General features: G+C 42.6%; 1 protein-coding gene across 4 annotated transcripts; it reads right to left on the bottom strand.

Annotated features, from left to right (window-relative positions):
- Positions 1-854: 854 nt before the first annotated feature.
- On the bottom strand, positions 855-21,481 carry ZC3H11A (zinc finger CCCH-type containing 11A). Of its 4 annotated transcripts, none has more exons than XM_041721243.2 (18): positions 21,350-21,481; positions 17,873-17,925; positions 16,142-16,293; positions 14,655-14,774; positions 13,516-13,639; positions 12,019-12,216; positions 11,693-11,809; positions 10,284-10,364; positions 9,927-10,037; positions 9,001-9,063; positions 8,729-8,830; positions 8,246-8,311; positions 6,966-7,478; positions 5,855-5,928; positions 4,661-5,294; positions 3,411-3,562; positions 2,957-3,009; positions 855-1,975 (listed from the first exon to the last, which is right to left on the bottom strand). In XM_041721243.2, the coding sequence occupies exons 3-18, from the start codon at positions 16,193-16,195 to the stop codon at positions 1,699-1,701; spliced, it is 2,739 nt and encodes a 912-aa protein (XP_041577177.2). In that variant the 5' UTR covers positions 16,196-16,293; positions 17,873-17,925; positions 21,350-21,481; the 3' UTR covers positions 855-1,698. The 4 variants fall into 4 exon arrangements, with proteins under 4 accessions (XP_041577177.2, XP_041577178.2, XP_072774825.1 ...); XM_041721244.2 differs by having other exon boundaries at positions 10,287-10,364; XM_072918724.1 differs by lacking the exon at positions 21,350-21,481 and having other exon boundaries at positions 10,287-10,364; positions 17,873-18,210.
- Between the last annotated feature and the right edge of the window lie 309 nt (positions 21,482-21,790).

Genomic DNA, 21,790 nt, shown 5'->3' with positions numbered 1-21,790 from the left:
TCTTTTAGTAGGGTTTTTTTTTTTTTTTCTCTTGGTAGAGTTTTTTTGGGTTTGTTTTTTTTTTTCCTCTTAGTAGGTTTTTTGGAGGTTTTTTTTGCTCTTAGTAGGGTTTTTTTTTATTTTTTGCTCTTAGTAGGGTCTTTTTTTTCCCCCTCTTAGTAGGGTTTTGGTTTTTTTGCTCTTAGTTGGTTTTTTGGATTTTTTCCTCTTAGTAAGGTTTTTTTGTTTTTTATGGTTTTTTTTCTCTTAGTAGATTTTTTGTGGTTTTTTTCCTCTTAGTATGAGGTTTTTTTTGGATTTTTTTTTCCTCTTAGGGTTTTTTGTTTTGTTTTGTTTCTTTTTTTACTCTTAGGGTTTTTTTGGGTTCTTTTTTTTTTCTCTTAGTAGGGTTTTTTTGTTGGTCTTTTTTTTTTTTTTTTGTTCTTGGTTTTTTTCCCTAGCTCTTGTGAAAAAAAATGCAGATTTTATGATTGCCTTTTCGCAAATATTACAATGAATATTGTAAGTGCAATTTTAGAAAATTATGCTCTATTAATTCTCTTAAGTAACGTGTTAAATACAGTTTCAGGTTCCAACACAATAAAGTTAAAATAGACTATGAATGTGGGGGGGAGTTTTTTGGGGTTTTTTTTAAGGAATGAGATACTCACTTTGAGGAACATCGAAATCTTCAAAAATTTAATTTTTCATTAATTTCTAATTAATTTTTCATTAATTTCATTAATTTTCCATTAGTATCATTATTTTTCAATTAATTTCCTATTAATTAATTTCTAATTAATTTCATTAATTTCAGCATTCCCGCCAAACTGTTTTATTCCTTAAAAGCACAAACCTCTGCACGGACACCACAATTGAGCAGCCTACCTTTAATCCCTTAAATAGAATCATACAAATATAAAATGGAAGAATAAAATATTTACAGGACAAAAAAAAAAAAAAAAAACAAAAATCCAAAATCAAAATTAACAAAATGAAAAATAAAAATAAATTCACGGGGATTCCTCTCAATCCCATCTCCAAAATAGGTTGGACAAGAGGGAAGCAGCCAAGGGGGGAATATTCCAGGTGTTTTTTTTTTTTTGGTGGTTTTTTGGGTTTTTTTTCCCTCCCACAACGATCCCAGCTGGATGTGGGAGGTTCATTACAGGGAAAAATCCTCAAAATCCAGAGGCACTTGAAGCAATGCTCCTTTTCCCAAATTCCAGGAGGAATTTTGATTTTTCCACCATCCCAAAATTCCAGGAAAAAAAAAATCCCCCTCGGATCGTTCGGAGCCAGGCTCACCCTGGCAGGGTTTGGTCCAGAATTCCTCCTGGTGTTTTTCCACCCCTGAATTCCCCCAATTCCGAGTCCATCGTGGATTCCAGAGTTGACACAGTAACTCCAGGGATTTTTGGGGGTTTTCTGTCCAGGAGGGAGCTCTGCCATGGGATCTGTGTTGTCCCCCCAGGGAATTCCAAGTGCTCCGTCCCATGTGGGACAAACCCAATCAGGAATTTTGGGATAACTGAGAGCAGACTCTGCCTATTCCCACCAACAATCCAGCTGGGAAAGCATCTCCTCCACGGATGCAACATCATTTCCAGCATTTCTTCGGGGTGCCAGGAGGAAATTTTGATTTTTTTAGGTATTTTTTTTTTGGCGTCGAGTCTTTTTTGCCCTCTTTTATTTTTTTCCCCATAAAATCCTTCACTTTCAGCTGTCGATCATCTCGGAGAGTTCCAGCAGGAGATCATCCTCGTCCTTGCCTGGATCCAGGTCGATTTCTGCCTCCAGTTTTCCCCCGGAGATTTCCCAGATGAGTTTCTCAAAGTCGTCCTCCACCGAGAGCGCGGCTTTGGCGGCGCCGGCCGAGCTCAGGCGCCGCAGCTTCAGCGGCGCCTCCAGGGACGAGGAGGAGGAGGAGGAGGAGGAAGAGGATCCCGACACCTCTGCCTGTGCCAGGGAATGCCCCTGGCTGCCAGGCTGGAGACTGGCAGGGCAGGAAAAGGGAGAAGTCAGCGTGGGAGGGACCCGAGGCGGAGTTTGGGGTTTTACAGGGGGGATTAGGGAGGGTGGGAGGGGCTGGGATTTGGTTTGGGGTGGGCTGGGACTGGGTTTGGGGAGCTGGGATTGGGTTTGGGGGGACTGGGATTGGGTTTGGGGGGGCTAGATCAGATTTGGGGAGTCCTGGATTTGGTTTGGGGAGTCCAGGATTGGGTTTGAGGGGGCTGGGATTGGGTTTGGGGGGACTGGGATTGGGTTTGGGGGGGCTAGATCAGATTTGGGGAGTCCTGGATTGGGTTTGGGGAGTCCTGGATCAGTTTTGGGGAGTCCTGGATTGGTTTGGGGGACTGGGACTGGGTTTGGGGAGCTGGGACTGGGTTTGGGGGGGCTGGGACTGGGTTTGGGGGGCTGGGACTGGGTTTAAGGGGGCTAGATCAGATTTGGGGAGTCCAGGATCGGGTCTGGGGAGTCCAGGATTGGGTTTGGGGGGACTGGGATTGGGTTTGGGGGGGCTAGATCAGATTTGGGGAGTCCTGGATTGGGTTTAGGGAGTCCTGGATTGGGTTTGGGGAGTCCTGGATTGGGTTTGGGGAGACTAGGATCAGGTTTGGGGAGTCCTGGATTGGTTTTGGGGGGGCTAGATCAGATTTGGTGAGTTCAGGATCAATTTTGGGAAGTCCAGGATCAATTCTGGGGAGTCCAGGATTGCTTTTGGAAAGTCCTGGATTAATTTTGGGAGTCCAGGATCAGTTTTGGGGAGTCCTGGATTAATTTTGGCAGTTCAGGATTGGTTTTGGGCATTCCTGGATCAATTTTGGGGATTCCTGGATCAGTTCTGGGGAGTGCCCCAGTGCAGCACCTGCAGGAACCCAGAGCTGCAGCATTAATTGCAATTATCAGCTCCCCTGCAGGATTTTGGGACCATTCCCCCCTGCCCACCCCAGAGGGAATTTGGGGTCGGGGTTACCTGCTCTGGGAATTCTCCCTCCGAGGCCGGGAGCCCTCGGGGCTGGGAACCACCTGGGAAAGGGGAGCAGGACAAGGGTTAGGGGCTGAAATAGCCCAAATTTGAGGGATTCCTGAAAGGAAATCATTCCTGAAATGAGGAAAATTCCCAAATTTTAGGGATTCCTGAAATGAAATCATTCCTGAAACGAGGAAAAAAATCCCAAATTTGAGGAGATTCTTTTTTTTTCTGCCTCACCTGAAGCAGGGCATTCCTGAAACGAGGAATTTGGGGATTTTTTAAAAGGAATTTTTGCCAAAATCCTTCCCAAATCCCAGCAGGGAATGCTGGAGGTGCCTCCAAAGAAGGGATTTGCTGCCCCTGACAATTCTGGGGTGAAAAGGGATGGGAGAGCTGGAGAAAATTTCATTTTTCCAGTTTTTTTGGGGGAAATTTGGGGTTTTTGAGGCCTTACCTTGGCTGGGGGCTCCGGGGTGTCCCCGCTGGTGGCACTGAGTGGCTTCACTGCCACCACGGCAGGGGGGTGGCCCTCGGGGACCTTCCTCTTCAGGGGCTGCTTGGGAGGGGCTCTGGCATCCACAGGCTTCAGGCACACCCTGGATTTGGCTGGGGTGGAGGCAAAGGAGGGAAAAAAGGGAAAGGAATGGAAAAAGGGGGAAAAAAGAGGCACAAATTTATCAAATGCCTTCCTTTATCAATCAAATCCCTTCTCTTATCAACCCCTTTATCTATCAAACCCCTTTATAAAATCCTTTCATCAAATCCCTTTATCAATAAATCCCTTTATCTAAAGGATAAATACCTTCATCAAATCCCTTTATTTATCAAATTCCTCAATCAAAACCCTTTATCAATTGAACCCCTTTATCTATCAAATCCCTTTATCAATCAAAAGGATCAATCCCTTTACCAATTTACCAATCGAATCCCTTTATCAAATTCCTCTATCAAATCCCCTTTATCTATCAAAGCCCGTTATCAAATCCTTTCATCTATCAAACCCTTCCTTTTATTTATCAAATTCCTCAATCAAACCCCTTATCAAAGCCCTTTATCTATCAAATCCCCTTCATCAATCAAAAGGATAAATCCCTTTACCAATCAAATCCCTTTATTTATCAAATTCCTCTACCAAATCTCTTTATCTATCAAACCCCTTTATCAAAAACCTTTATCAAATCCCCTTTATCTATCAAAAGGATAAATCCCTTTATCAATAAATCCCTTTATTTATCAAATTCCTCAATCAAACCCCTTCATCAACCAAACCACTTTATCTATAAAATCCCCTTTATCAATCAAAAGGATAAATCCCTTTACCAACCAACCCCCTTTATCAAATTCCTCTATCAAATCCCCTTTCTCAATCAAATCCCTTTATCAAATCCCCTTTATCTATGAAATCTTGGGCAGCTGAGCTCCCTAAACCCCAACCCCACATGAACCAACCCCACAAACCCCAGAGATTCCCACAAACCCCAAAACGTTCCCACAAACCCCAGAGATCCCCAGAGATTCCCACAAATCCCAATCCCAGAGCGTTTCCACAAACCCCAGAACGTCCCCACAAACTCCAGAACATCCCCAAACTCCAGAACAACCCCACAAACCCCAATCCCACAGATTCCCAGGAACCCCAGCCCTAAAACATCCCCCCAAACCCCAGAACAAACCCCAGCAGGTCCCCCCAAACCCCAAGCCCACCTCTGCCTCTCCTCTCGGGCAGCTGAGCTCCCTTTTTGCCCGGGTCCCTCTCGGGGTTTGTCCCAACGTCCTCCTGGGATCTGCCCCCTCTCCTCCTGCCCAGCTGGGCTGGTCCTGCTGCGGCCTCGGGGCTCCCTGAGCCCGGGGACTTCTCCTGGTTCCTCTCCTGGATCATCCTCAGGTTCTTCTCCTCGTTCCTCTCCTGGCTCCTCAGGTTCCTCTCCTGGTTTTTCTGGTTCTTCTCCTGGTTTCTCTCCAGGTTCCTCTGGTTCCTCTCCTGGTTTTTCTCCTGGATCCGCAGGTTCCTCTCCTGGTTCTCCTCCTGGTTCCTCTGGTTCCTGTCCTGGTTTCTCCCCTGGTTCCTCAGATTCCTCTCCTGGTTTTTCTCGTGGTTCTTCTCTGGGCTCCTCTCCTGGTTTTTCTGGTTCCTCTCTTGGTTCTCCTGGTTCCTCTCCTGGATCCTCTGGATCTTCTCCTGATTTCTCTCCTGGTTCTTCTCTGGGCTCCTCTCCTGGTTCCTCTCCAGGTTCCCAGCTGGAACTGTCCCAGGTCCCTGCTGCAGTTTCTCCTGCTGCCGTTTCTCCCACATGATTTCCTCCAGGCTTTTCACCTGAACTCCAGAATTCCCTGAATTCTGACAGGGTTTGGAAAAACACCGAGAGGGTTATTGGGGTGAAGATCTAGGGATAAAACCCAGGGATAAAAACCTGGGGATAAAACCTATGTGTAAAAAAAAAGTATGGATAAAAAATGTGTGGATCAAAACCTAGGGATAAAAACCCAGGGATAAAAAAACACAGGGATAAAAAAATCCAGGGATAAAAAACCCAGGGATAAAAACTAGGGATAAAAAAAATCTATGGATAAAAAAATAATCTATGGTTAAAACAAAAAAAGTATGGATAAAAAACGTGTGAATAAAAATCTATGGGTAAAAAAATCTATGCATAAAAGGATGTATAGATAAAAAATGTATGGATAAAAAATTCTATGGATAAAAATCTAGGGACAAAAAATTATCTCTGGATAAAATCTATGGGTTAAAAAATCTTATGGGTAAAAATTGTATGGATAAAAAAATTTATGGATAAAAATCTATGGATAAAAAAAAAAATCTATGGGTAAGAATTGATCAGAAAGGGGAGGAATTGATCAGAAATGTAAAGTTTTTATTGTCAGTCTGCTCAGACTCACCTCAGCAGCTGCAGAGCCACTTTTGGGGGAAGGTTTGTTCAGCTCTACGATCATCTTTTCTTCTCTTCCGGGTGCTTTAAACCAAGAAAAACATCCAAAATTGGTTTTTTTGGGTTTCTTGAGGGGGTTATTTCCCTATTTTTATGAACAGGAAGCAATTCCTGCAGGATTTTCTCTCTCCTTCAGTCCCATTGTGGATGATGGGATCACAACTCCCAAGGGGGAAGCCCAATTCCCATGAGAAGGCAAATCCCCAGGAGGAGCCCAATTCCCAAAGGAGCACAATTCCCAGGGAGGAGCCCAATTCCCAAAGGAGCACAATTCCCAGGGAGGAGCCCAATTCCCAAAGGAGCACAATTCCCAGGGAGGAGCCCAATTCCCAGGTGGAACCCCAATCCTCAGGGTGGAACCCCAATCCTCAGCATGGAACCCAATCCCCAGGGTGGAACCCCAATCCCCTAAAGAAACAAAATTCCCAGGAGAAGCCAAATTCCCAGGTGGAACCCCCCAATCCTCAGATGAAACCCCCAAATCCCCAGGGTGGAACCTCAATTCCCAAAGGAAGCCAAATTCCCAGGAGAACCCCAATTCCCAGGTGGAACCCCAATCCCCTGGAGAACCCAAATCCCCAGGTGGAACCCCAATTCCCAGGGGGGAGCAGAACTCCCAAGGAGAACCCCAATTCCCAAGGGGGAAGCACAATTCCCAGGAGAACCCCAGACCCCAGGGTGGAACCCCAACTCCTAGAAGAACCCCAGTTCCCAGGGAACCTCCATCCCCTGGAGAACCCCAATCCCCAGGGTGGAACCCAAATCCCCAGGCTGTAACCCCAGCTCCCAGAAGAACCCCAATTCCCAGGATGGAACCCCAATTCCCAGGGTGTAACCCCAGCTCCCAGAAGAACTCAAATTCCCAGGATGGAACCCCAATTCCCAGGGTGTAACCCCAGCTCCCAGAAGAACCCAAATCCCCAGGCTGTAACCCCAGCTCCCAGGAGAACCCAAATTCCCAGGATGGAACCCCAATCCCCAGGCTGTAACCCCAGCTCCCAGAAGAACCCCAACTCCCAGAGGAACCCCCATTCCCAGGAGAAACCCAGTTCCCATCTCACCCAGGAGCTTGGTGACCCTCAGCAGCCTCCTGCCCCTCAGGGCAGCCTCGGCCGGGGCAGCAGCAGCAGGAGCAGCAGCAGGGGCAGGAACGTTCTCCCCGCTCTGCTGCATCCTCAGCGCCTTCTCCCTCTTGATCTCCTCCAAGGTTTTGATCCGAACTTCTCCAGCTGCCCTGGCTCTGCCGGGCTCTGCCAGCTGCACCCTGCCTGCCACAGCTGGAGCAGGAATGTTCTGTCTCCTGCCTTCAGCCTCACTTTTGGCCCTGCTGTTGAATTCCTCGTTTTTTTCCTTCTCCTCTCCCAAACTTTTGTGGTTTTTCTCCACCAGGGCTCCCGCCAGGGATTTGGTGCGGGCAGCAAGGGAGGGTCTTGCTCCTAAATTGGGATCTTCCGTTTTCCTTCCTTCTGCTGGGATTTTGGCTGGAGGTTCCCCTCTCCTCTGGCTGGCCCTTTCCAGGCGGATTTCCTCCAGGGTTTTCACACGGATCTCCTCGATGGGCTTGGCAGCTTTGTCTGAGGGCACAAAAATCCAACCCGGGAGTGAAAGAGAGATCAAGGAGGGGGAAACGTCTCCAGAATTTCTCCCAGCACTGAGGGAAATTTGGGATTGGCTTGGAAGGACTTTAAGGATCATCCAGGGACACTTTCCCCTGTCCCAGGCTGCTCCAACCCATCCTGGGACACTCCCAGGGCTGGAGCAGCCTCAGCTCCTCTGGAATTCCCTCCCAGGGAAGGATTTATTCCCAATATCCCATCCAAAGCAGCCCAGGGAATCCTGGAATGGGTTGGGTTCAGAGGGATCATCCAATCCCACTATCCCAGGGTGCATTTTTACCCATTTTACCCATTTTATTCACTTTTTTCATTCTCTTACCTGGCCTTGGGCAATCCCAGGGATGGAGCAGCCCCAGCTCCTCTGGGAATTCCATCCCAGCCCCTTCCAGGGAAGGATTTATTCCCAAAATCCCATCCAACCCCATCAATCTGCAATCACTCCCCTCATCCTGTCCCTCCATTCCTTGGGAATATTCCCTCTCCATCTTTCCTGCAGGTTTCCCTTCAGGACACAACGAGATCACCCCAAAATTCCTCCTTCTCCAGGCTGAACAATCCCAATTCCCTGAACAATAAACTCCCCCCTCTCCTTTAAACCACTTGGATTTGTAAAATCAGAGTCAGTCATCCTTTAAAATTAACAATTTAAGGCTGCATGGGAGTTCTTGGGAAGCAAAGAAGGAAAATGAAAAAAAAAAAATGAGTATTTCAAATCTAATTTTTACCTGTCTCAGTGCTGCTCTGCTCAGAGGGCAGCCCCAGCCTCTCCTTCAGGGACTTCAGGACTTGAACTAAAAAACAAGAGGAAAAGTTAAAAAAAATGGCAAAAATTCCCGTTTTGGGTGGGAAATGAGACAGAAGAGCACAGAGTGACCTTGAACCCTCAACCAACGTGCAAAAAGAAGCAGGAGAAGAAAGGAGGAACAGAAAATCCAAAGGGAAAAGGTGGACAGAAAACCCCAACCAGAAAATCCCAACCAGAAAAGCTGGACAGAAAATCCCAACAGAAAAGATGGACAGAAAATCCCAACCAGAAAAGACACAGAAAACCTTAAACAGAAAAGATGGACAGAAAATCCAAAGGGAAAAGACAGACAGAAAATCCCAACCAGAACAGACAGACAGAAAATCCCAACAGAAAATCCCAGAAAATCCCCCCAGAACAGCTGGGCCAGGTTCCAGGTGGGAATTCCAGCTGTTTTTGGTACCTGTGCCTCTTTTTGGGGCCTTTTCAGCGTTTTCCTGCAGCTCTGCCTTCCTCCCCAGCCTGTCAGCAACGCTCCTCCTCAGGGGCAGGAAAGTTTTCCCACCTTCAAGAAGACAAAAAATGAGAAATTCCTTCAGAATCTTCCTCTGCAGGAGGGTTTAGAACAATTCCCAGGAACCTGAATCCTCCCAGATGAGTTTGGAATAGTTTTGGTGTTTAGTTGTTAACAGAATTTGCTGGTTTTGATGTAAATATTTCACAAAAAGCTCTCACCCATGAGGGTTTTCCTTTTTCCCAGTCTGTCAGGAAGGTTCAGCTGGATCACAGGGTCCTCCCCTAAAACAAGAAATCACATTTCAGTGCACCAAAGCATTCCCAATCCCCTTATTCCCCACCACCCCGCCCAAAAAAAAAAGCCATTTTCTGGCTGCCAAAGCACAGGAATTAAAGAAGGAGTGGGAGGAGAATTGGTTTGAATGATAAAACTTCCACAACTTTAATCCCAACCTACAAAAATTCCCAACTTTTCCAATACAGCCTTTGAAATTCCAATCAGGAAAGGCAGCAGTGCAACTTGGGGTTATTAGGGTAACTATCCTAATACTATTAGGATATTTATACTAATCAATACTATTAATAGTATAAGATACTATAATATACTATAATATAATAAAATATAATATACTATAATATATAATAATATAATATGATATAATACAATATATAATGCAATATAATAAATATATAATATTGATATATGTATTGATTGTAATATATATTATATAAATTATAACATATATACTATATAAATATAAAAATATATACTATATATCATATATATTATAGGATATATAAATATATTATATTAAAAATATATTTTATATAAATAATATATATATTTAAAATATATATTCTATTATATTAATCTTAATATATATAATTACTATGTAACAATATATAATATATTAAAACATGACATATATTATATATGTTATATACATAATGTATTATATATTATATTACATATTACATATAATAATATATGAACATAACATAATATAATATAATATTCTAATTATTGTTAATAATAATTATTAGGATATTTATCCTAATAATCAATCTGAGGATTATTAAGGTAATTATCCTAATTGAGTGAGTGGGAATGGAGTGGAATGAGAATTTTGGGGATTTAGGATTACCTTCCTTGGAGGAGAGGGTCACAGTTCTCAGCACGGTCCGGACGTTTTCCTTCTCTGGCACGGGAATGCTCCGGGCTTGGAGAGGCTCCACAGCCACTCCTGAAGGACCTTCTGCATGGAAAAACATGGAAAAATCAAGATATTTAACAATTTTCCTTGGAATTCCAAGCAGCAAAACCAGCTGCCACACGCCAGAGTAGCCCCTCTAAAAAAAAAATTGAAGTTTGTCCTTGTAGGATCTCCCAATTTGCAAAAAAAATTTAATTTCCTTGTAAATTATCCAAGGAAAATCAGGATTAAAGACAGGATGAACAGAAGGCAGAAGATTAAGGAGGGATTTTAGGGATATTAACTCACCACCTTGTTTTTTGGCTTTTTCCTTGAGTTTCTTCAGTTTGATCTCTTCCAAGGTTTTTATTCCAAAATTTAAGTTGTCGTCTGGAAGCACAGAACAGTTCAGGAAATGGAGGTAAATCCTCCCAAAATATTTGGAATAAACCCTGCCAACATTCCCCAGGAGGTAAAAAGCCCAAAAAAAGGTGGGATTTTGGAATATTGGCAGCTTTTTCCCCCTCCGAGGGAAAATCCACACTTTTGAGCACAAAGTCATGGACAGGGATTAAAGATTCCTGAATTCCTTGGATCTGGATTTCCACAGTGCCTGAAGGGACATTTCAGACATTTAAACTCCACTCTAAACTCTCTCTGAACTCCACTTAAACCTCCCTAAACTCCACTCAAACATCTCCCAACTCCACTCAAACCAACTCCACTCAGACCTCCCTAAACTCCACTTTAAACTCTCTCCCAACTCCACTTTAAACCTCTCCCAATTCCACCCAAACCTCCCTAAACTCCTCTAAACTCTCTCCTAACTCCACTTTAAACCTCTTCCAATTCCACTTAAACCTCTCTCAATTGCACTTTAAACTCTCTCCCAACTCCATTTTCAACTCTCTCTCAAGTCCACTTAAACCTCTCCGAATTCCCCTTAAACTCTCTCCCAATTCCACTTAAACATCTCCCAATTCCACTTCAAACTCTCTCCTAACTCCACTCTCAACTCCATTTAAACTCCACTCTAAACTCCATTTCAACTCAACTTTTAACTCTCTCTCAACTCCACTCTAAACTCTCTCCCAACTCCATTCACACCTCTTCCAACTCCACTTTAAACTCTCTCAACTCCACTCCAACATCACTAAAGTTCACTCTAAACTCTCTCCCAACTCCACTTAAACCTCTCTCAATTGCACTCTAAACTCTCTCCTAACTCCACTCTAAATTCCATTTCAACTCCACTTTAAACTCTCCCAACTCCATTTAAACCTCCCTAAACTCCACTCTAAACTCCATTTAAACTCTGCCCTGAACTCCATTTAAACTCCAATTAAACCTCTCCCAATTCCACTTAAACTCTCTCCCAACTCTACTCTAAACTCTCTCCCAACTCCACTCTAAACTCCATCTCAACTCCACCCCAAACTCTCCCTAAACTCCACTTAAACCTCCCTAAACTGCACTTTTAAACTCTCTCCCAACTCCACTCAAAACTCCATTTCAACTCCACTTAAACCTCTCCAAACTCCGCTCTAAACTCCATTTAAACTCCACTCTAAACTCCATTTTCTCCCCCAAAACCAATCCAGGAGGCTTTTCCCTGCCTGGGGAAGGTGGTGAGGTGGGAATGGACCCCTGGGCTGTGTTTGATTTTGGGAATATTTTGCTTTTAGCTGTGAAATTCCCTCCTGCAGCCCCTGGAATACCTTGCTTTGCAGTGGGATTGGATTTCCTGGTGGAAATCACCCTCAGCCCATTGTGGGTTTCTGTGGCTGGGGGCTGCACTGGGGTCTTGGTTTCTTCTCCTTCTTCAGAAAGCTGGTCTGGAAAGGAAAATCAAACCCAAAATAAAATCATTTATGTACTAGAGATTGAACAAAAATTTTTAATTTTTAGGTGGTTTAATATTTCAACCCTTAAAAATATTTATCGCTCATTTCTGCAGCTTAAACCAGCGCATAAATCCCAAATTTTTGTGATGTTTATCCCGATTTAAAGCATAAATACTCAAAATAAATTACAGATTTCTCACCATCATCATCTTCATCATCATCTGCAGCGTTGATGACCACAGGGGGATGGGTGGGACTGGGAACATTCTCCGAATTTTCCACTTTCATCACCCCCCTGAGCTGTGGGGAGGGGTTGGACTGGACGGAGAGTTTGTTCTGCTGCAGCTGCACCAGCTTCACCTCGTCCTCTGCAGCCTCAGGGGGGCTTGGCAGGGTGGCTGCAAAGGAAAAACAGCACAAAATTTGAGGATAAAGTTGTAAATTTAATAACAGAACACTCCCGGATTGAGTTCTGTATTCCCCACCCATAGAGGGATTGAAGGAGAAGGGAAATGGAACCTTAAAAAGCAAAAATCACCAAGCAAAGAGCAAGGAAAAAAAAAATTTAAATTAGAATTTTTCCTCCTTTCCTCTGACTGTAAAATTTCCTTTTCAGGAAGTGTGGCTGAAAAGGAAAAATATCCCAAGTTTTGAGGCTAAAGTTGAAAATTTAAGAATAAAACACTCCTGGATTCAGATCTGTAACCCTCACCTATAAAGGGATTGAAGGAGAAGGAAAAGGAACCTTTTAACCAGCAAAAATCACCAAGCAAAAGATTTAAAATAAGAATTTTCCCCTGACTGCAAAACCCTCTTTCAGGAAATGTGGTTGGAAAGGAAAAATACCCCAAATTTTGAGGATAAAGTTGAAAATTTAAGAATAAAACGCTCCTGGATTCAGTTCTGTATTCCCCACCCATAAAGGGATTGAAGAGAAGGGAAAAGGAACCTTGAAAAGCAAAAATCACCAAAAACAGAGCAAGGAAAAACAATTTAAAATTAGAATTTTGCTGTTTTCCCCTGACTGCAAACTCCCCTTCAGCCACAAAACAATTCCTTGAGCCTGCACATAATTTAATGGAATATTCAGCATGAATTCTTGGATAATTTGAGGGAAAATGAAGTTGCAAACTCACTTTTGCTCAGACCCACGTCCAGGTAATTTTAAGCAATATTCCCCATGAATTTTTGGCTGTTTTGAGGGAAAATGAAATGGAAAACTCACTTTTGCTCAGGGGAAGGAAGAGCCTGTCCTTGTAATTTTAAAGAATATTCAGCATTAACTCTTATGTATTTCATTGAAAAAGGAGATGGAAAACTCATTTTTGCTCAGACCCACATCCAGGTAATTTTAAGCAATATTCCCCATGAATTTTTAGCAATTTTAAGGAAAAATGAGGTGAAAAACTGACTTTTGCTGGGGGGCAGGAAGAGCCCATCCATGTAATTTTAAGGAATATTCAGCATGAACTTTTGGATATTTCATTGAAAAAGGAGGTGGAAAACTCATTTTTGCTGGGAGGAAGGAGCAGCTTGTCCATGTAATTTTAAGGAATATTCAGCATGAATTTTTGGCTATTTTAAGGAAAACTGTGATGGAAAACTCTCTTTTGCTCAGACCCACATCCAGCTAATTTTAAGCAATATTCCCCATGAATTTTTAGCAATTTTAAGGAAAAATGAAGTTGCAATCTCACTCTTGCTGGGGGGCAGGAAGAGCCCGTCCACGTAGCGGCCCTTGGCGTGGTGGAAGGCGCAGTTGTGCTTCTGGCAGCCCCCGGGCTGGTTCTCCCAGTAACAGGCGATCTCACTCCTCTTTTTCTGGGAAAAAAACACAAATCCAAACTCAGGGAATTCCCCCCTGGAGAATCCCACTCACTCTGTTAACAGGGAAAAGGTTTAGAGAGTGGAAAAATTGGAATTTTGATGGGTTTTTTCGTTCAGCGGGACGGCATCGCGGGGTTAAATGAATATAAAATTCAAAATAATGGGATTACTCACAAAGAAAAAATTCAATTTTTGCTCTGTCACGGGGTTAAATTAATATAAAATTCAAACTAATGGAATTATTCCCAGAGAAAAAAGTCAGTTTTCAGATTTCAGTTGTTGGTGAAATCCACCTGAATTTATCTTGCATAGCTTTAGCTCCTTCCCATCTTTTTTTTTTTAATCTCTAGTCTGTACAACTACAAGAGCTCAGGATAAAAAAAACAGGAAAAATTCCAGCTTAGGATAAAAAATTTAGGGAGAAATACAAGTTCTCAGGAATTCCAAAAGCTCAGGATAAAAAATCAGAGGAGAAAATCCGGCTCCCAGGAATTCCAAGAGCTCAGGATAAAAAAAATTTAGGAAGAAATTCCAGCTAAGGATAAAAAATTTAGAGAGAAATTCCAGCTCTCAGGAATTCCAAGAGCTCAGGATAAAAAATCTGGGAAGAAATTCCAGCTCAGGATAAAAAAATTTGAGGAAAATTCCAGCTTTTAGGAATTCCAAGAGCTCAGGATAAAAAAATCTGGCAAAAATTCTAACTTAGGATAAAATATTTGGGGAAAATTCCACCTTAGGATAAAAAATTTGGGGAAAAATTCCATCTCTCAGGATTTTTTTTCCCCCACCACATTTAAAGAGTGGGATCCACATGGGTTCTCTAGCAAAAATTTAGGGAACAACATCATTTAATACAAGAAAAACACCCCAAAAATCAATTTTTTTCCTCCTTTACCTCCCTCCTGGTAACCCAAATCCCTGCTGGGGAAGGATATTAATGCCCTCAGAGTCCTGGGAGGCTGTGGCAGGGATTTTTGGGGTGAGGAGAGGGATTTTGGGGAGCACTCACATCGATTTCCATGTGCCTGAACCTGCAGATGTTCCTGAAGCATCTCCCCTCCTGCCACAGCGTGCAGACGGTCTCGCTGCCCAGGGCGGCCTCGCAGTGCCGGAAGGAGCAGGAATCGCCCTGAAATCCACAAAAATCAGTGAAATTCCAAAGGAAAACAGCAAAAAATCAAAGGGAAAACTCACTGAAATTCACGGGAAATCAGCAAAAAAAACCCCACAGGAATTGCCCTGAAATCCATGGGAAATCAGCATAAAATCCACAGGAAAACTCCCTGAAATCCACAGGAAATTAAAAAAAAAAAAAAAAAAAAAAAAAAAAAAAAAAAAAGGGGGGGGGGGAATTGGCAAAAAAAATGGAGGGAAATCGTCAAAAAAAATGAGAGGAAGGAACAGGAATCTCCCTGAAATCCACAGGAATCTTCCGGAAATCCACAGGAAATCAGCAAAATTCCACAGGAAATCAGCAAAATTCCACAGGAAAACTCCCTGAAATCCACAGGAAAGCAGAAAAAAAAAAAAAACAACAAGGGAAAATTCCCTGAAATCCACAAGAATCTCCCTGAAATCCACAGGAAATCAGCAAAAATTCCACAGGAAAACTCCCTGAAATCCATAGGAAATCAGGGAAAAAAAAAAAAAGGTAAAAACCAACTCAGCTTCAAAAGAGAATCACAAGGGTTAAAAAAAAGGGCATTGGAAAAGCACAAAGGTTAAAAATGGGATGGGAAAAAATCACAGGTTAAAAAAATGGGATGGGAAAAATCATAGGTAAAAAAATGGGATGGGAAAAGGACAAAGGTTAAAAATGGGATGGGAAAAATCACAGGTAAAAAATGGGATGGAAAAAATCACGGGTAAAAAATGGGATGGGAAAAATCACAGGTTACAAATGGGATGACACAATGACAAAGGTTAAAAAATAGGATAGGAAAATCACAGGTTTAAAAAAAACAGGCTAGACAGGAAAAGCACAGAGCTTAAAAAATGGAAAATGGGAAAAGCACAAGTTTAAAATGGGATGGAAAGGAAAAGCACAGAGGTAAAAAAATTGGATGGGACAATGACAAAGGTTAAAAAATGGGATGGGAAAAGCACAGGTTTAAAAATGGGATGGGAAAAGCACAGGTTTAAAAATGGGATGGGAAAAGCACAGGTTTAAAAATGGGATGGGAAAAAATCACAGGTTAAAAATGGGATGAGACAATCACAAAGGCTAAAAATGGGATGGGAAAAGCAAAAAGATTAAAAAATGGGATGGGAAAAGGACAGGTTAAAAAAATGGGATGGGAAAAATCACAAAAGTGAGAAATGAGCTGGGACAAGCACACAAGTTTGAAAAGAAAAGGGCTGGAAATGGAACTGACACACAGCTTACAGAAATGCAGATTTCCAAACCGGGAGCGGATCAATGAACCAATAACCAATCGATAACCAATAATGAGGAGGAATCTGTTCCCTCCTTGCTCCCAGAGGGGTCAGGCTCACCTTGTTGCAGGTGGAGTAGAAGTAGAAGTAGCAGTCATCCCCCTGGCTGGACATGCTGAGGGATCCTCACGGCTTGCTCAGGCTTTGCTCCTCCCTTCCTCCAGAATTGGCTTCTCTGCCTTAGCTGTGACAGCTTCTTTTTAAAAGTGACCCTGCAGAAAGGGATCAGGGCGAAAAATCAGGTTTTAGACTCATTTCCTATTAATTGGTTTAATTTTGGAATGAGTTGGAGTTAAATAGGAATAAAAATAAAGCTGAATTTGGTGAAAATTTTGGTTTTTACGTGAATTTTTAAAGCAGATTTGGTCAAACTGCAGGGGTTTTGTCAGTATAAATTGGAATTTGGGAACTTAGGAACAGTTCTGGGTCTTGAGGTAGAGAAATACCAACTAGTGACCCCAAAAATAAAGGAGTGATCCCAAAAAAGTTAGGGAGTGACCCCAAAAGAGAGGCACTTCTTCAAAAATTGGGTGCAATTTTCAGTTATCAATGGTACAAGAATATTTTAATAATAAATTAAAGTTTTAATATTATTATCATGTATTATTTAACGTTACACTATTATTACCAATCCCAGGGGGATTTTTTCCCCCCAAATCCCATTTCCCAGTCCCAAGGGATTTTTCTTCCAAATTTAGGGGGATTTTCTCCCCAAATCCTGGGCATTTTCCCCCCTCAATCCCACAGGCATTTTTCCCCAAAATCCAGGTGACTTCTCCCCCAATCCCAGGGCATTTTTCCTCTATTTTTTCCCCTAAATCCAGGACATTTTCCCCTCAATCCCAGTAGGATTCTTCCCCAATTTCCCCCCAAATCCAGGCTATTTTCCCCCCATCTTTTCCCCAATCCAGGTGATTTCCCCCCAAATCCCAGGGCATTTTTCCCCCAAATCCAGGACATTTTCCCCAATTCCAGGGCATTTTCCCCCAGTTTTCCCCCAAATCCAGGTGATTTTCCCCCCAATCCCAGAGCATTTTCTCCCCAGATGCAGGACATTTTCCTCACAATTTTTCCCCAAAATCCAGGGGATTTTCCCCTCAATCCCAGGGCATTTTCCTCCCAGTCCCAAGAGTATTTTCTCCCCATCTTTTTCCCCAAATCCCAGGGGGACTTTCCCCCAAACCCAGGCCATTTTCCCCCCAATTTTCCCCCAAATCCAGGTGATTTTCCCCCAATCCCAGGGGGATTTTCCCCCAATCCCAGGGGGATTTTCCCTCTCAGTCCCAGGGGGATTTTCTCCCAAATCCAGGCCATTTCCCCCCCAATTTCCCCCCAAATCCAGGACATTGTCCCCCCATTTTTCCCCCAAATCCAAGGCATTTTTCCCCAATCCCAGGGGGATTTTCCCCCCCATTTTTCCCCAATCCCAGGACATTTTCCCCAGTCCCTGGGGGATTTTTCCCCCAATTTATCCCAAAATCCAGGATATTTTCCCCCCAATCCCAGGACACTTTTCCCCAAATCCAGGCCATTTCCCCCCCAGCTTTCCCCCCAAATCCAGGTGATTTTCCCCCAATCCCAGGGGGATTTTCCCTCTCAGTCCCAGGGGGATTTTTCCCCCAATTTCTCCCGAAATCCAGGACATTTTTCCCCAAATCCAGGCCATTTTCCCCCCAATTTTCTCCCAACATTGAGGTGATTTTTCCCCCAGTCCCAGGGGCATTTCCCCATAATTCTTCCCCAAAATCCAGGTTATTTTCCCCATCCCAGGCCACTCTGGAGCTCACCCACCTGGCCCCGCTGAGCCCAGCCTTGGCTCTTCCCAGCCATGCAGTTCCCCTCTCCTGTAGGCCGAAGGATTCCGTCAATGAATAACAAAGGGGCAGAAAAAAATTTGAATTTTGCCTTTTTTTTTTTTTTTTTTTGTGTGATTTTTTTCCTCCTGACAATTCCAAGGGAACCTCTCAGCCAACAATTCCAAAACTCTGAGGTGCTCTCAGAACAATCTGATAATTAATGGAGGAATTGAGTCCATTGCAAATCTGGCACACTGGAGACAGCCAGGGATATTTTAGCTCTTCCAGTAAAAAAAAAAAAAAAATTAAAAAATAAACAAAAAAAATATAAAAAAAGCGCCCCAGCTGCTTTTTTTTTTAAGATGAACTCAGGATTCAAAGTGGCTGCAAAAATGAGGCTCCATCTTCCACAGCTGGGGAAATTTCTAATTTTTTTAAATTTTTTTTTTAATTATTTAATTCAGTAAGTTGCAATTTCGGGTCTTCTGAGATTTCTTCACCTATTAAGAAAACACAAAAACCTTCCCCCGTCCTTTATGACCTGTACAATAAAAAAAAATAAAAAACAACCCCAAATTTGTGTGTATAAACCCAGAAATGTGTTTATACACACGCCACCAGAGGGAGGGACGGCAGAACAAGGAGAAAAAACAGCAAAAAATTCAAATTTTGGGCCCATTTCTCACACGAATCGCTCATTGAAGGGGGGGAAAATTAAGATTATTTGAGGGATTTTTGATGGGGTGAGAGGGGATTTGGGGACATGGGGACAGCACAGGGACAAACACATCCACCCCCATCCCTCAACCAAGGAAAATCTGAATTTTGGGGGGGATTTTTGGCAGGAATTTGTTGGGTTTTTCCATCAAATATTCCAATTTTGCCATTTGTGCTGTTGCCTAATCCATTCATCCATCATTAGCTCGTCCCAGCAGCTGATTGGGGGTTTTGGTGCCACCAAAAATTGATTTTTTTTCACATGAATCACGCTTTTCTTTTGGATAGTCTTCTAAAAAATCTGATTTTTAGGGCTCTTTTCCACACAACCTTGAAACCAAACCAGCTAAAATGCAAATAAAAGTTAATTTTACCCTTCAGATATTTCTGTGCAAAGGATTTTTCACTCTTTGGGGAGGACAAAATTCAGTGAAATTTTTCTTTACACCTTAAGAAGAAACAGTTTGAACCTTTTACTCACACAAACAAAATTTTCAATTTTCTCAGGATTTTTTTTTGTTTTGTTTTGGTCAGAGAATTTTCCCAAATCTAAAATAAAGAGAGGAAAAGTTGGGTTTTCATATTAATTATTGAGGGTTTTTTTTTTTGGCTGCTTGACAAAGGGAATAAAACAGGATTTAAATGCATTTTTGGACTTTAAAAATCAGATTTTCCAGGGGAATTTACTCCTAAAAATTCCTGGAAATTTTCTTCTTTTTCTCAGGGTTTTTCCCCCAATATTCTTGGGAGTTAAATTGAAATTTCAAGGCTGAATTTGCTGAATGAGGGGTGATAAAAACAGGAATTTCAACCCAAACCAGGCTGGAAAATTGAATTTTCACACTTAAAAATGCAACATTTTCCTACATCCAGCACCTTGGGGGGGAAGAAAATCCCTGGAGATTTAATTCAGGGATTTAATTGAATTTAACTGAGAAATCCAATCAGCTTTTTGCCTGTCATAATTTTCCATATTTCAGTTCAGAGTCTCAATTTCGCTTAAATAATTGGAATAAAACCTTGAAAATCAACAAAACAACAGAAAAAAAATCAACCAATCCTCCCCCCCAAACCCCCTCCAAGTTCTAAAGTTCATCAAGATAATTTAATTATTAAAAGGTTCATTAAAAATCTTTTTTTCTTTTTGGTTTAATTTTAAACTGGTGTTGAGGTGGCAATCAAAAAAAAAATCTGAATAAAAATTAGTAACTCTGGTGCACTCAGCAGGTCTCAAATGAATTCAAGTTAATTAGAATTTTAAACAATTTTTTGTCCAAAATTCCATTAAAATTTTTCTGGTAAAATATTTTTTAAACAAATTATTTCTTAAAAAGAAAAAAAATCAAAAAATTAATTTTTTTTTGAAATCAGGGCCTGAGGATCAGCAAAAACCAGGCCGAAAACCAACACAACCTTTTTGTTTTTAAAGTGATAATTTAAACTTTTAAAGGGAAAATAAAGAATTTTCCTGTGAGGAATTCTTGGATTTCAAACCCCCAAATTTGTGCCTTAAATTCCTGATGATTTATCAGGTGAAAGAAGAAGGAAAAACACCAAAAATTCCATTTTTTAACCTATGTTTAAACCTTTTTTTTTTCCTCTCTCCTCCAGCTTTTCCTCCTCAGGAATCAAGTCCAAACCAAGGGAAGCTGCTACATCCTTTCATGAATAAAACAAGAATAATCAAATAAAATCAAATAAAAATTATTTTCTTTTTGTTTTTTTTTTTCTCTATTTTTATGCTCAACCCCAAGGCCTGGCAACGATTTCTTGTGACAATTCCTCCCCATCATGGGAATACTTTCTTAAATACCAAAAATATTCGATTTTCCAAAAAAAAAATTTAAAAAATCGGATTTTTCCCTGGATTTCACCTTGGAAAAATGCCACCACAAGGAAGTTTTACCTGGAAAATTCCTCCTGCTCTGCTTCAGCTGTGCCCAAATTCAATCCTTTATTCCCTTTTTATTTAATTCTACTTTTTTAAAACTTCCTTTTTTATTGAATTCTAATTTTTTTACACCAAAATATTAAAGCTTTTATTTAGGATATGCACGACCCTGAGTGCAATTCTGGGTATCACCTGGATGCTTCAACAACAACAACAACAAAAAAATGACATTTTGGTGTTTCTGTACCAAAAACGACGTCAGAAAGCAGAAATCTCACAGCTCCAACCTTTAAAAAAAACAAGAAAATACCCGAAAAATTCCAATTTTGTTGTTTTTTTTTTAACAACCTCAGGGAAGATTTCAGCCCGGTCCTGAAGTTCCTTTAGGGAAATGAGGAGAAATTTGGTGACTGTATTAGAAACACCCCTCAGACGCGTTGATACAACAAGGAGGAAGGAGTTTTAAGCTGAAAATGAGGAAAATTAGGAAACATTTCTGCTGAAAAATCGAATTTTGTGAGGGAATGAGCGCTGAGGGGAAAAACCTCGGGGTTACACCGGGCGCGCTGCTCCTCCAACCCAAACCCCCGGGGGTACAAAACCCACCAGAAAACCGATTTAAATCCCGCTAATCCCACCTCATCCCACTAATTTCACTTTATTAATCCAATTTTATCCCGATTTATTCCAATTTATCCCAATTTATCCCGCTCGTCCCCGCTGTGGGGGCAGCGCGGGGGACGCGCGGCCTTGCGGAGGAAGCGGCGCCACCCTCGCCCAGCCGAGTCCCCGCCGTGTCCCCCTCCCAGCCGCCGCCGCGGGGCTCCGAAGCGCTTTTATTTACGGTCGCTCAGGGAGTTTTACCGAGCCCCCGGGGGCCGCCGCGCCGCCGTTCGCCGCGATCCGCCGCGATCCGCCGCCGCCGTGTCGCCGGTGCCCGGCTCAAAGATGGCGCCCGGCGAGCCGCGCAGCCTCAGCGCCGCCGCTGCCAAGATGGCGGCCGGAAGTGGCTTCACCCGCCCTACAGGAAAAGAGAGGGCGGGCAGGCGCCTGAGGCGGATGGAGGATGAATTGTGATGGTTTTGCTCCGCCAGGTTTCACAAATCCTTAAAAAAGGCGACAAAGCTTCTCCCGGTGAAGGAAACAGCATTGTGTTTCTATGCCCTGCCGTGATCTACCGCCGTGTCCCGGTGACCTGCTCAAAGATGGCGTCCCCTGCCAAGATGGCGGCCGGAAGTGGCTTCACTCTCCCGAAGTGGAGCAAAACTGGATTTTGCTGGTTTTGCGTTCCTCGCGCTTCAAAAG

Source organism: Taeniopygia guttata, chromosome 26 (assembly GCF_048771995.1).
Source record: "Taeniopygia guttata chromosome 26, bTaeGut7.mat, whole genome shotgun sequence".
NCBI classification, from domain to species: Eukaryota; Metazoa; Chordata; class Aves; order Passeriformes; family Estrildidae; genus Taeniopygia; species Taeniopygia guttata.
Note: the sequence above shows the minus strand (reverse complement) of the source record. Positions and strands in the feature narration are given on the sequence as shown.